Source organism: Notechis scutatus, chromosome 3 (assembly GCF_049901735.1).
Source record: "Notechis scutatus isolate UNSWTSFEM ecotype Mainland chromosome 3, rNotScu1.2, whole genome shotgun sequence".
Classification (NCBI taxonomy): Eukaryota; Metazoa; Chordata; class Lepidosauria; order Squamata; family Elapidae; genus Notechis; species Notechis scutatus.
The window spans coordinates 174,366,657-174,382,492 of NC_142011.1; the positions used below are offsets into that span (position 1 = coordinate 174,366,657).

At 36.0% G+C, this 15,836-nt stretch overlaps 1 protein-coding gene across 2 annotated transcripts in view; it reads left to right on the forward strand.

Annotated features, from left to right (window-relative positions):
* The window catches only part of PREX2 (phosphatidylinositol-3,4,5-trisphosphate dependent Rac exchange factor 2), a 124,258-nt gene that overhangs the window by 26,442 nt on the left and 81,980 nt on the right, over positions 1–15,836 (forward strand). For both annotated transcript variants that reach the window (XM_087961822.1, XM_026691848.2), the window contains exons 2-6: positions 8,814–8,885; positions 8,965–9,087; positions 9,787–9,891; positions 11,262–11,363; positions 12,607–12,768. In XM_087961822.1, the coding sequence (XP_087817948.1) occupies positions 8,814–8,885; positions 8,965–9,087; positions 9,787–9,891; positions 11,262–11,363; positions 12,607–12,768 (564 nt within the window). The remainder of the gene's footprint in view (positions 1–8,813; positions 8,886–8,964; positions 9,088–9,786; positions 9,892–11,261; positions 11,364–12,606; positions 12,769–15,836) is intronic.

Below are 15,836 nucleotides of genomic sequence, written 5' to 3' on the forward strand. Positions count from 1 at the left end.
GACGGGGACGGGCTGGGCGAAGGGTGGAAAGGACGGGCGGCTTCGGGCTCTCTCTGCCGACCAGGGAAGCAGCGCTGTCATCACCTCGCCTCCCTGTCCGCGGACTGGTGGGCGCTATCACTGCCTCGGGCAGCCTCTCCCGGTGGCCCCTTCGGGTTCGCGCTGGAGGGACTTGGGAAGGAAGCCAAGCTCATGTCGGCCTGGCTCTTTTGCTTGGCAGGCGGGCGCGCACCCGCAGCTCGCTTTCCTGGCTCTGCCCAGCCCACATGGCTCTGGCGCGGCCCTGGCGGGATGAGCGGAGGGTCCGGTGGGGAGGTGCTCGCTGCCTTGGTGAGAGCTCTGCTGCCGGGAAGGAGGGCCCGCCTGTCAGCTGCACTGGGTGCCCCAGGCGAATCTCTTTGTACTCTGCCCGGCCCAACGGTGGCGGAAGGTCTTCCGATACGAAGTGCCCCACCAACGCCGAGGTCAACATCCAAGCTGTCGCTGTCTGCCCACCCGATGATGCAAGGGTGGGCAATTAAGTCACCCCCGAAAAGACGGCCTAGCCGTTTTTTCAGGGGCCAAAAAAAATAAAATAAGCCCCGGCCTTATTTTGTGAGAAACACGGTAGTTGAATTATTTTATGGTAGTAAAATTGCACAAGAGGGATGCATATGGTCAGGATGGTATCTGTTTATAAAAGCATGTTACTTACAGTAGGTTTAAAATAGGAGTGCATTGGTAAATAATATTGTATTTTAGCTTCAGGTATTTTTTGGATCTCGGAATAAGAAAAGTATTGCTGTCAGTCACTAATGGGCTATCAAAGCTATATTAGTGCATAAAGTCTTTAATATCAAACTGTTCCCTTATAGTAATTTGTATACTGAGAGATTTAACAGAATAACAGAAGGGACCTTGGAGGTCTTCTAGTCTAACCCCCTGCTCAAGCAGGAAAATGTATACCATTTCAGATAAATAATTGTCCAATCTCTTTTTTAAAACTTCCAGTATCGGAACACCCACAATTTCTGGAGGCAAATCGTCCCACTGATTAATTATTCTGTCAGGAAATTTCTCCTTAGTTTTTACCTTGGATTTTTCCTTGATTAGTTTCCAACCATTGCTTCTTGTCCTGCCTTTAGATGCTTTGGACAAGTTTGGAGAATAGGTTGGCCCCTTCTTTGTGGCAGCCCCTTAGATATTGGAACACTGCTGTCATTCACCCCTAGTCTTTCTTTTCATTAAACTAGACATATCCAATTCTTGCAACAGTTCAACATATGTTTTAACCTTCAATCCTCTAATCATTTTTGTTGCTCTTCTTTGTACTCTTTCTAGAGTCTCAACATCTTTGTTATATTGTGGCAACCAAAACTGGATGCAAAATTCCAATATTTCTACATGCTTGTGGTCAGCACATTATCATATTTCTGTTGAAAAAAGAACTTGATGACCACTAGAAGGCAGCAAAAATTAGAGTTTTCTATACAGCATCACTTTGCTGCTGTCTAGTGGTGATATAGATTTTTTTCCTACCCAGCCTGGTAAGTCTAATAGTGGCTAATGTTTGGACAGCTGTTACAGTTTGACTTAAGAGATGCTGGCTTCTTCTCATCACTAACAACTAGACAGAGAAGAGAAAAACAGTTATTTTATCCAAGTTAAACAAGTACCATAAAGCTGCCTTGTTCCCAATGATAGCACAATCTTTGAGAATTGATTTACCGTTGAAAGAAGAAATTGTATCTCTATTTTAGTATAACGTAAGAAGCAGAGCATGCTGCTCATGAATACTTTAGCCCAACAATGTGGAGACTACCATTTGGCAGCATTTTATCATTGGTGGGAAGTGAAGTCTAAAACATAAAGTCCTGGAAAAAAGCAACCATTGATGTGTGAATGAATGAATAAGTAAGAACAGGAGCTCAAATTGCAGTTTTAGGACATTACAACAACATATGAAACTGAACTGTAGTTAAAAAAATAGATCAGAACAAAGCAGAATTTTTTATTGACATTACCAGACTCATTTGCTGAATTGAAGTTTAGAATTATATCAATTTATCTATGTCAACAATGCTATCTTCCCATCTTAGCCAATGAAGCAGAAGATATTGTTTGCTGGTTTACTATGTCTAAATTACAGCAACCAATTATATTAGCTTATAATAAAGTTAAAATTATGTATCATAAATCCAGGCTGACCAAGACTCTAAAAAGATGATTTCTGAAGAAAATGTGAGAAGTTTACATAAAATTTGGTTTTCAGGGAGGTCCTGGAAAAATCCCAAATGTTGAAATGAAATTACCAGATCTAAGTTACAGAACTTCAAATAATCACTAGATGTCAGGAAAGAGAAATAGAATTCTCAATTTGTTGCCATCTAATTTTGTTTCATGGTCCTAAATTCTAGTAGCCCTCAAATTCTCTAAATTTAAGAAAAGTTTTTGATTGTTTGAAATGTGTGAAGCCTTCCTTGCCTTCCCTTCAGTAATACTCTGCTAGTTGAAGTCTTGCTGTGGTCCCTGATTTAATTCTTTGATATGACAGGGCCTCAGGGCCAGTCCCAATGGAACTTTGATGCATATATTTGTAAACAATAAGTATACTGTTATATTCAAAGAAGTACAGATTTTAGGTCTTCTGAGTAGATCATAATGGCACTAAAATTGGATGGGAATAAACACAACCTACTAAGAAAAAAATAAAACTGAAATAAAATTGAAGTCAAGAGTTGTAATAGACAGTGATTTGAAATATTTCAAGGTTCAGTTATGATTCAGTAAGCACAATTAGCAAAATAAAGAGGTTTGGTCATATTTATTTTTGAATAAATAGATGTACCGTATGTCTGGAGAAGAACTGGGCTACATATATACAAGTTGTATGAAGGTTAAGTGATAGGGGGAGTCCCATTTATATGTACAATGAAGGAGGAAATCCTGCTATTTCTTCTAAATTTGTGGGGGGGTGGGGAATCTACTTTTCCTCCCAGCCTGTTGGACAGTGATACAAAGGCTTTTTCCCCTTGATTTGTCTTCAAAAAAGGGCTTGACATAATTAAAGTTACTCAATGTATTTCAGATATGTGATCCTTTCTAAAATATTCTAGCCTTTTCTCTATTCCAAAAGCATAGATGTTTTTCCTAGGACAGGCCACTTTCATTTCTCCATATATATATATATATATATATATATTAGCTATTCAGTATTTACATGTTGAATATAGCCAGACCTTCTGTTTTACATAACAATGAGTAGCCGCAAGAGTCAGTACCTGTAGGTTAATTGCAAGAGATGAATGTGTCTTTCCTCTGGTCACTCTCTTTTATATTCAATCCATTCTCAGCCAGTTACTCTTGCCACAACAAAGACCTCGCTTAATTTGCTAATATATACTTGCCAAAAATTGTTCAGTTAGATTTTTTAAAATAATAAATACCAAGAAAGGTCTTTTGAGCATTGAATGTATTGTTTATAATATGATATTACAGGCTTTTTCCTGCCCGCCTTTTCAAAAACCAGGTTGTATCATTTTATTAACAGTTTAAAATTTACATTATTAGTTTTATTAAGTATTATAATTCTAGAAATTGGCCAAGAATATAGCATTTTCAGAATTTTCAGATGAATATTAGTGTGCTGAATTTGGTTCCTAGTGGTGATTTATATTGTTGAAGAATTCAAGAAGAACATTCGTTTTGCTAAAACTTAATGAGCTTTGAAGTTAATCTAATTATTGCGAAGTGGATACTGCTGAAATGTATTATAGTTAAATTGACAGATTCTAATGTCAACATTTATTTAATGTATATATATATATATATTTCTTAAGTTTTCGCGGGTACTTACATGTATGGCATTCAGCTTTGTTCGGGTATTTTCCCACGTCATATTAGTGGTGCTTTTAAAGTTGTAGCAACGTTTCAGCAGAATCTCATCTGCCATCATCAGGCTTTTGTATAGTGTTCGTCTGTGAGTCAGGTTTTTACAGTGGTTTCAGATTTGAATTTGGGGCAGCCTATTGCTGTGCCAGAATGGTTTTTTCTTCATCCTGATTGGTTGAGAGTCTTGGTCTGTGTTTATTGGTCTTGGAGTTTGCTGTGTTCTGCTTGATTGGTGTTTCTAATATCTTCTGTCTGTCTGGTTTTTTTTTTTGGCTCTTTTTGTATCTTGATTGGCTAGCAACATTGTGTTACTTTATTGGAGGCCTTTAGTGCAGCTTGGCTCCGGGTAAATGGACGGCTATCATTAGTTAGGAAGCTAGGTTTCATCTGGGTGCCTGGTTGGGGTGTGTTTGAGCTGGAGGTATCAGGGGGGATCTGTTTGTGCCCAGGTGTTTGCCTGGCTTGTGGTGTGGAGATTTTTTTGTTTGTGAGTGCAGGCTTCCAAATGATTGACAGTCTGGTGGAATCATCTCTTCTGTTCATGCTTTCTGGTCTTTTTTCAATCTCTATGGCTTCTCTGATGATTCTGTGGCTGGGGTTTTCTATAGTGGCTAGGGTTTTGGTGCCATTGAAGTTGATGCTATGACCTGTGGCTTCCATGTGTTGGACTAGTGAGGAAGTGTGTTCCAGCTTTTTGACTGCATTTTTGTGTTCATCCAGCTAAACACCTCATGGAACTAACAGAACACTGCTTAACCAACACATATTTCATATACAAAGGACAAAGATACAAACAAATTGAAGGAGCCCCTATGGGATCACCACTGTCACCTGTCATTGCAAACCTGTTCATGGAAGAATTCGAATCCAGAGCCCTGGCCAATGCCATCCACAAACCCAAACTATGGTTAAGATACATCGATGACACATTCGTGATTCGGCCCCATGGAAAAGAAAACCTAAACAACTTCCTAACACACCTAAACAGCACACACCCCAAAATCAAATTCACCATGGAAACAGAAACAAACAAACAACTACCATTCCTAGATGTACTAATCTACAAAAAAACAGATGGCACACTAGGACACACCATATACCAGAAGAAACACACACCAACCACTACCTCAACGCCCAATCCCACCACCACCCAGCACAGATAAACTCCGTGGCTAAAACACTAATTACTAGAACCAAACGCCTGGCAGACAAGACAGACATTAAGACTGAACTATGCACCCTGACCAAAGTACTGACAGCCAGCGGCTTCCACAAAAGCAAAATCACCGGCTTGATCCACAAAAACACACTGAGACATAATAGAGACCCAGAAGATGAACAGACCTATGGAACAGCTGTCCTGCCCTACATAAGAGGCACTACAGACAAAATTAGTAAGATACTACACAGACAGCACATCAAGACTGCCTTCAAAACAGACAGAAAAATAGCAGCCATCCTCAGAAACCCCAAAGATAAAATTGACCTGGAAAACCAAGGCATATACGAAGTCCCCTGTGCATCATGCCCGGCGACATACATTGGACAGACCAATAGAAGAATAAGTACCCGCCTGGATGAACACAAAAATGCAGTCAAAAAGCTGGAACACACTTCCTCACTAGTCCAACACATGGAAGCCACAGGTCATAGCATCAACTTCAATGGCACCAAAACCCTAGCCACTATAGAAAACCCCAGCCACAGAATCATCAGAGAAGCCATAGAGATTGAAAAAAAGACCAGAAAGCATGAGCAGAAGAGATGATTCCACCAGACTGTCAATCATTTGGAAGCCTGCACTCACAAACAAAAAAATCTCCACACCACAAGCCAGGCAAACACCTGGGCACAAACAGATCCCCCCTGATACCTCCAGCTCAAACACACCCCAACCAGGCACCCAGATGAAACCTAGCTTCCTAACTAATGATAGCTGTCCATTTACCCGGAGCCAAGCTGCACTAAAGGCCTCCAATAAAGTAACACAATGTTGCCAGCCAATCAAGATTCAAAAAGAGCCAAAAAAACCAGACAGAAGATATTAGAGACACCAATCAAGGAGAACACAGCAAACTCCAAGACCAATAAACATAGACCAAGACTCTCAACCAATCAGGATGAAGAAAAAACCATTCTGGCACAGCAATAGGCTGCCCCAAATTCAAATCTGAAACCACTGTAAAAGCCTGACTCACAGATGAACACTATACAGAAGCCTAATGATGGCAGATGAGATTCTGCCAAACGTCGCTACAACTTTAAAAGCACAACTACAATGATGTGGGAAAATACCGAGCAAAGCTGAATGCCATACATGTAAGTACCCGCAAAATGTAAGAATATATATATATATATATATATATATATATATATATATATATATATATATATATATATATATATATATATATATATATATATATATATATATATATATATATATATATGTTTTCTTAAGTTTTGCGGTACTTATATGTATGGTATTCAGATACACACACACACACACACACCTTTGAATGAAGTTTGGGAAATGGAATATATTTATACACTCACACACACACACACACACACACACCCTTTGAATGAAGTTTGGGAAATGGAATATATCAATAAAGTTAGCAATAATTTTAAACATTTGAAGAAAATATTGCTGATGAAAAATGGATTGTTTGAAAAAGAGCAGGGACTAATTGCTTCAATCTACAATTGCTTGTAATCACAAGCAAAATATGTGTATGTATGTATTTATTTATTTATTTGATATGTTGACCATATTTTTGTCCAAATTACTTTGGTTATTCCCAAGAGTTGTTTCACTGTAGTTAATAGCTGAGTCCACATCTATACATGCTTGCGCTAATTGGATGTATTTGTGCTGGTGTAAGTGCAAAAATCTCTCGTCTCTGCAAATTGGAATGACAACTTCTGAAAACAGAATAGGCAATGCTGACTCTATGAAAAATAATCTGATGGTATAAGGAAATACTCTGTATATATAAGGAAATGTTTTAGTAGACAAGGCTATTGCTATTTGCTATTCATGATTGCCAAAAATAATTGGAGAAATACACCTTTTTCCTAACTGTTTTACCGACATCCATTAATACTGCACCAGATGTAATGTAAAAAACAGAGGAGGTATATTCTCAGATAATTCAATCTTTCAACATAGTTATTGTGAGGGAAGAACCTATAGTAAGTTTTTTGGAGTTAGGCTTCAATAAAATAGATTTATAGTTTCCTAAAGTAGTAATATATTTTTGGTCAGATTAAATATTCCTTCAAATTTTGACTCTCTTGCTCCTTCTTAAACATTTTAATTGTTGGTGATTGGAGATACATTTAATTGTCAAAAATCGTGTGTTATATGTCAGGTAGTTCTCTGGAAAGAAGCTTAGCTTTTCAAAAACAATACATAAGTCCAGATGGTTTATGGCTATTTAAGTTTGTTGCCTATTGTAGAAGCAAAAGAAATCTCCACCCTCTTCTGTTAAAGCATTAACTATTCTTTTTAAAAAAATCTTCAAACTATATTTGCTTACTTTTTGCATATATCACAAAAATAACAGGGAAAGAAAAAATATTGTGCTCTTTGTAGTTAATACCTGTCAAATGTATTAGATTTTACATCACTATTTATATGGTTGGACAAATTTTACTCTGGTCTGCAAAAACGATCATCTCACAAAACAGTATCTCAATGCATATCAAAAAAGAGGAAAAGAAATATCTGGGTGCTATTCTTAGCTTTATATAAACGAAACAAAGCTATATAGCTATTGTTGAAATCTCTAGCTAAGGACTGAGCTACTCTGGATAATATAATGTGCAGTTCAGTAACATAATTTAGTTTACTTTATTGTCATTGCACCTCATACAACGAAATTAAATGTACAATGGTCTTTGAGTATAAAGACTAACAGAGCAAAATAACAGAAGTTGGAAGGGACCTTGGTGGTCTATTAGTCCAACCCCCTGTTCAGGCATTTCAGACAAATGGTTGTCCAATATCTTCTTAAAAACTTCCACAACTTCTGGAGGCAAGTTGTTCCACTGATTGATTATTTTAACTGTCTCCTTGGTTCTATATTGCTTTTCTCCTTGATTAGTTTCCATCAATTGCTTCTTGTCCTGCCTTCAGGTGCTTTGGAGAATAAGGTGGCTCCCTCTTCTTTGTAGCAACCCCTTAGATATTGGAACACCGCTATCATATCACCCCTAGTCCTTCTTTTCATTAAACTAGACATACCCAATTCCAGCAACTGTTCTTTATATGTTTTAGCATCCAGGGCTTTAAAATCTTTTCAGCTTTTTACGTGAAAAAAAATGCAAATACGGACAAGTTCTCCTGTTGCTTTCAGTTGAAAATATATCTATCGTGTCAACATCAGCTGGCTAAGGATATATATTATTTGTGGTCTCTTGTGTTTTTTTTTCCATGTTGTGCTTTATATTAGCAAATAAAAACTCAGCAGCTGTGCATTGAATTGGAGGTTTTTGAACTGGTTTTGTGATGAGTGAATGGCATCCTGAGCTGCTGGAATAATTTTAGGTATTTGCAAGTAACTTTTTTTTTGGCTTCAGGATGTATTATGTGTTTTTTTTCAAACTACAATAATATATCATCTACATTCAGTGATTTCATAGACCAGGGATGAACAGAATGATACTTATCTGACCTAAGTATTTTGAAATTTTATGAAATCACACAATCTTACATTATTTTATGAGATTTCTTAATAATTTGAGAGCTCATAATTTGGTGAGTCTGAGATCTTTGCTAATTGTTTGTGTGTGTGTGTGTATGTATGTATTGTTGCAAAAAGATGCTAACCCTCATGTCAAAATGTATCACTTTATTTATTTAGCTGTTCTGGTCTACATGTCTGATACTTTAGTGTCTTATTAATTTCTTTCTTTTTCTTTTTCCTTCTATCCAGGCATTCCTTCACAGAATAATGCAGTGTGCTATTACTAAGATTGATAAAAATGTAACAGAGGAAACGGTTAAGGTTCGTTCTTATTTGTTTTCACTTCCTTTTTATTGTTTCTCAAATTGATTTATTTATACTCTGGATTTCTTACTTACAGACATTGTTCTCAAATATTGAAGATATTCTAGAAGTTCACAAGAACTTCCTGTCTAAGATTGAAGAATGTCTGCATCCTGAACCCAATTCGCAACAAGAAGTGGGATCCTGCTTTCTCCACTTTGTATGTCAAAACCAGTAATATAAGCTTTATGTAATTGATTATATTCTTTTCTCCAGTGTTCCTTTTTAAAAAAATAATTGCTGGCATGGTAGTTCATGTATACTCCACTTAGAGGACAAAATGATCTTGATTGCATAATTTATGAGATCTTTTAAGGACACTTGGAAGCCGAATTTGCAGCCTATTCAGTAGAAAGAGTAGGCGTCATCATGATTTTCATGAATCAGGCCTAGCATGTTTGAACAATAATCACTTTTTTTACATTTGTCTTGAATAACTTTCCCCTCCAGTAATATGCAGATAACATTTTTTACACCACTAGAATACATTTGACATATAAGTGAACAGCAGTAATTTCACTGACTTTAAAATGCGTAGTTCTATAAAGTTACACTAGATATTCATTGTGCTATAGGTACCATATGGGAGCTTGGTCTTTAACCATGAGAAGATACAAACACTTCCTTGAACCTAACTATAAAACAAAAAATAATAATGAAGGACTTTTTAAATAAACTGATTTGTATTGATTTTTTATAAATAGATTTGTCAACATGTAAATATTTGTTGTAAACCAATTGTGTTTTATATTAGTTCACAGACACTGTATTGGTTTATAGTTTTATTTTTATTTATATTATTCCTTTAAAAATATCTAAAATATGACCAAAATAACTAATCTAAAAACTTTTTATTCAGAGAGACAGATTTCGTATCTATGATGAATACTGCAGCAATCATGAAAAGGCACAAAAGCTTTTGCTTGAACTTAACAAAATAAAAACAGTACGGACATTTTTACTGGTAAATATATATTTGTTTTGTATTCTATATCTCTGTCTTCTGGTTTGGGTGGTAATTTGATTGCAATTTACTTCTAAGGAAAGCCAGTTTGGTATAGTGGTTAGTGCATTGGGCTAAAAACCAGGAGACCGTGAATTCTACTCCTGCCTTAGGCATAAAACCAGCGGTGTGACCTTGGGCCAATCACTTTTCTCAGCCCTAGAAAGGATGGAAAGGTAAATCACTTATGAAATCTTGCCAAGAAAATTTCAGGTACTAATCTAGGCAGTTTCCAGGAGTCAGCAATGATTCAGAGGTGTGCACGCACACACACATGCACACGCACATTACCAAGTGATATGTAAGTTTTTGAACGCTAAATAAATAGAATAAATGCCCACTTTATTCATCATCCTACTTCCCAGAATTTACAGATATTCAAATGTTGTTAACTTTTAAATTAATCCCAATTAACACAGTAAATAGAAATGAAGTGTCTTGTTTTCAGTAGTGGAAGTTTGTCCTCTGCTCAATACATTCTTTTTCTGAAATGTCTTTGAATATTAGTAGCTCAGGCTGGTAGTTATGTTGTTGATTTGAGCCCGAGCTTAGTGATTTGGTTGCAAACATTTCATCCCCATTCAAGGAGACATCTTCAGTGTGCTTTGGATTGCGCTTGTCTGGGGGAGCACTGGCCTTTAAATATCTTTCAGTGCTCCCCCAACAAGCACAATCCAAAACACTCTGAAGATGTCTCTTCGAACGGGGACGAAACGTTTGCAACCAAATTGCTAAGCTCAGAGCTCAAATCAACAACATAACATCTTTTCCTGTTTCTACCCTGCAACAGGTATTACACTAAAGCTTAATGAGGATGTTACGTATAGACAATGTGGCTAACAGCTATTAATAAAATGGTGTAGACCAATAAAATGGTATATGATCACTTGATCTTATAATTGTGAATCCTATAAACTCATTATGTGCTAAGAGATGTGTTGTCCATTGTTCTGAATTTGAGTTTATAACCTTGACTTTATGTCGGCACTGAACAGCACTTTATCTTTGGCCTTAACAAGCAAAGGATGAGTAGGTCAGAACTTTACCATAATATGTATGAAATGATACAAAGTTTTGCTCTGCAGTTAATTAAAATTTCAGTGTTTTATTATAAATAACATAGGTATACTTTATTTTATCAAGTATAAATTATATTTTCCTCAGGTAGAATGTTAAAGTCTGTTCTATTTCATTTTATTTTTGTCTATGAAAGATAGTCAGGAAGTATGTCCAGGCAAAAGTCTACCAAATCTCAGTTATATTTTTAAATTATCTCTAAGTGATGTATGTAGCCAAACAGACAAATATATATGATTTAATTCCTTTCTTAGAACTGCATGCTGTTAGGAGGACGGAAGAGTACAGAGGTACCTTTAGAAGGTTATTTGGTAACACCAATCCAGAGAATATGCAAGTATCCTCTTCTTTTGAAGGTATATATTTTTGTTTGAAGAAGTATGAAAATATGTTTTACATGGAAATTGTTTTATTTTCTGCATTTTGTTTGTCATTTGGAAATAAAAATCTGTTTGCACAAACAAATGAGATTATTATTTATTAAAGGGTATAATAATACCCATTATGCACAGAAACAAAAGATGGAATCTACATAGTATGTCAACACTATTGAGATTCTTTCTATAAAATGAAGATCCCTGGATGGAGATTTTTGGAAAAAATACTTGGCTATTGCTAAAACTTCTTTGTGCCTATAAGTTTTCTTATTTCAACTGGAAAAATAGCTGAAAGCTATTTAGGGTTTAGGGGACTACACTTCTACTTATCTCCTTCCTTGTGTAAAAATGCTCTTGGAATCATAGCGCCTACAGTTATCCAATTGTGAGGTGACAAGGGGATGAGTGGTGCTATATAATGCCTCAAGGTTTAGAATGGGGTTATAGTTATGCACAAGAAGTAATAAACAAAGGTTTTCTTCGTCACTAACTACATCTGCTGCTGAAGTAGGAGCTGTGAGTCTAGGAAAAGAGGGAGTTCCATATGGGAAAATACAACATATTCGTTTGTTTGACCAATTTATATAGTTGTCCATTTCAATAAACAAGTAACTCTGAGAGGCGTATATAAATTGGAATCCTGTCCCGAATGATGAAATGGAATAGAATGGAAAAATGGAATTCTGTCCACAAGTATGGCTGGATCATTTCTGGAGTCATTGTACTTCTATATAGTAGCCTACTTAAAATCTACTCACTTTTACCACTGAATAATTTTGAATAGAGTTCCTGGTTGGCTATTTGCAGGTGCAGTAACAAGACAAATCGTATGTAGGCATAAATGCCCATATTCATTGTATGGCTCCTGCGGTTATAAAATATTAGAACTGAATGTTTTGGTATTTGATTATAGCTCTTATAAAAATAGTGAAAATATGAATCCAAATGAAACAGGATTCAAATATGATCAAGCATCTTAAAGATTGGAATTGGAAACTATGCATTTAATGAAAATGGATAATAATACTAATTATGTAGCTTTAATCTCATGATTAGTTTGATATCACAATCTTAAGGTGCCTATAACCTCAACAGAATTTATTACCAAATGAATAGACATGGTTTTATAGCTTTATCGTGAAAGTGAAGTTTTAATAATTGACTTCCATTTTGAGAAGAGTATAATAATTGATTTTATTATTCTTTTTTTTTTTTTTTAAAGGAATTGTTGAAGCGCACTCCCAAAAAGCACAGTGACTATTCTATCTTAATGGAAGCTCTCCAAACAATGAAAGCTGTTTGTTCCAACATAAATGAAGCCAAGAGACAGATGGAAAAATTAGAGGTTTTAGAGGAATGTCAGTCTCACATTGAAGGATGGGAGGTAATGTCATAAAATGTAGTATTTTAGCAAATGTGAAAGAAATAAGAACTCTGCACAATTATTCTTATATTTTGCACAGGATATTATCATACACAATTAGAATACATCATTTTTCTTTGTAGATTGTTATCTTTGTGACACCTGATCAACCTACATCTGGTTTATTAATAACAGAAATTTCAAGTGAAGAGTTTTTGGTGCCAAGCCTTCAGGAATTTTCTAGCATTTTTGGACTTAGCTTGGTTTATATATTAACAGTTTTCTAGTTGAAAGTATGATTAAATCTACATATAAACAACTATCCAAAAGAGACAATGAAAAAGCTCAAACAGAAACATTCAATCCTGCTGGAATTGAGGAAGTGGATAGGATCCTCAGTCCTGTAAGTGCAACCACCTGCCAATTAGATCTTTATTCCTCTTGGTTGGTGAAAGCTTCCAAGAGGTTGACTAATAGGCAGGCTCAGGAGATAATAAATTATTCACTGCAAGAGGGGATGCTTGGAGGGACTTTTAAGGAGTCACTGATTTGCCTCCTCAAAAAACCATCACCTGATCCTGCCTGTCTGAACAATTTTTATCCAGTTTCTCTTCTTCCCTTTTTAGAAAAGGTGGCAGAAAAGTGGTTGCTTGGCAACTTCAGAGGCTCTTGAATGAAACTGATTATATAGACCCCTTTCAGTCAGGATTCAGGCCCAGTTACAGCCTTTGTGGATGAACTCTGGTGAGAGCGGAATAAGAGTAGTGCAACTATCCTTGTTCCCCTTGAGTTTTCAGCAGCCTTTGTTACCATCGACTATGATATCCTATGGAGTCTGGGCTGGGAAGCACAGTTTTGTGTTGGTTTGACTTCTTTCTCCAAAGCCAGTCCCAATTGGTGTTGATGGGAATGAAAGATTGAGGTGTATGCCAGTTGCAGCCTTTCCTGTATCAGCAGTCCTTTATTACCTCATCCTTGAATTATTACAATGTGGACTATAAGGGACTGCCCTTGAAGAGCATTCAGAAACTTCAACTGGTACAGAATGCCAGAGTGCTGAACTAGAAATATTCTCCTCTATTGGTAGAAATTTCAAGACTGAGTAAGTGGAAAATGGATAAAGGACAGCCACAAATTTCCCTTACAATCAACTATATTTTCCACTGAGTGGAGGACAGAGATTTTAAATAACGTGAATTTCCTTTTCAAGTAATTTTTTTTTCAGAATAAATAGAGAAGCATATATTGAGGAAAAAATGTTTCTTTCTTGCCTCTTTCTCAAAATTATTGCTTATAGGACATGACTCCTAAAAATCCTTATATTAGTTAGGAATTTTTGAATTAGGTTTTTTTGGGGGAAGCTTTTTTATGTTTTCACTGTGGTAGTAGAAACAATAATGAAGCAGTGTTTTAAAAAATAGCTAAAATGGAGGCACATGCTTTTGCAAGAAGAAAAGCTAAAAACTTTATGGTAAGTAAGTTCCTGATGCAACCATTGCATTAGTTTTTATGCTATCACAGAATTACGAAGCAAAGACTGGAAGTGAAAATAACTGATCTAGAAGAAATTACTTCAAAGAAGATACAAAATAAGGCTGAATATTTTTGGATGAGAATATAATAGAGGATTCAGCAGAAGGGGATAATAGATGAAGCGAATCACAGTACCTGATCAAATAGAAGTTTTATGAAAGCAGAAAAGAAATAATCTGTGTTGGCCAAAGCATGAAACTGTAGAGTTTTTTTCTCATGTGCTGCTAAGCAATTTTTATTAGATTTTAGCTTAGTGTTAACCCAAACCCAGTCAATAATGACTTTATAATGAAATTGCAGTTCAGCAAACCATGCCTTTGTGTGATGTATGAACTCAGTCATCATCAGCTTGGTTTCTCTTTAGCTGAGTCTGTGAATGAATGAACAGTTACTCTGTTTTCCATCAAGATGAATACAATTCATGTGCTATTTTCTCCTCCTTTTTCTCATTTCACTTATTATTCTATATTGAGTATACAACAATTAGAAACAAAACCAGTAGGCAATAAAAACATGAAATCAACTAATACTGTATCTTATATATAAATAGTAAAAATATATTTATAAATCTATGATCTCTCAGATCATTTTGAATGCAAATTTTCCCGTCAACCAAATAGATGGAAATAAAGTGGCATGTTGACCATTGATATATATCAGTAGCTTAGAATAGGGAACAACATTCAGTGCAGTTTTCATATGTTAAAGGGACCTTAGTAGTTAAATAATTGCTTTACATATAGAAGTTCTTGGTTCAATCCTTGGCATCTTGAATTTTTCTTTTTAAAATATAATATATGTCATCGTTTAGAAATTGGGATTGACAATTACTGAAGTGGTTGCTAAGTAAAACAGCAACTGTGCTTATGATCTTACTTCAGCCTTCCTTTGCTTACAGACCTGCAGAGGTCATAAATGCAAGGAGTCATAAATGCAAGAGGTCATAAATGCATTACTTTTGTCAGCACCATCATAACTGTAAACACTTCTACAAGGTGGTCACTAAATGAGGATAACTTGTAATGAGGTTTCTGGAATGTCTGTTGTGACTCCAAATAGCTGCTACTAGTTAAAGCAGGGTTGTCAAACTTGATTTCATTGAGGGTCGCATCAGGGTTGTGTTTGATCTTGGGTGGAGGGTGGGGCCAGGGGAGTGTGGCCAGCTCGACGTCTCTTATGTTGGGGCGCTTGTGGCGGCCTGAGTACTCTGCCAGCGAAAACATGCTCCCGAGCTCCGCTCTGTCAATGAAAATGCAGCTCGTTTAGCATGTTGCTTACTTAGGAAAAAACTATTTTTAGCATCTGATGTAGGATCAAAGCATGACTTGAATTCCTATGCAAAAAGGTCATAAATTGAGCTTGGTTAATGATTATAATTAGACAATTGTAGAAAAACGGACAACTTTAAAAATACATTTTAAAAATTATTTTTTTCTTCTTTAATGGTACACTCTCCAAAAACAGTTTTATTGAGTGAGTGTTTTTATTGTAGAATCATAATTGTTAAAATAACTTACTTTTTTGTTTTGACTTCTTGACAGAAAAAAATAGGATAT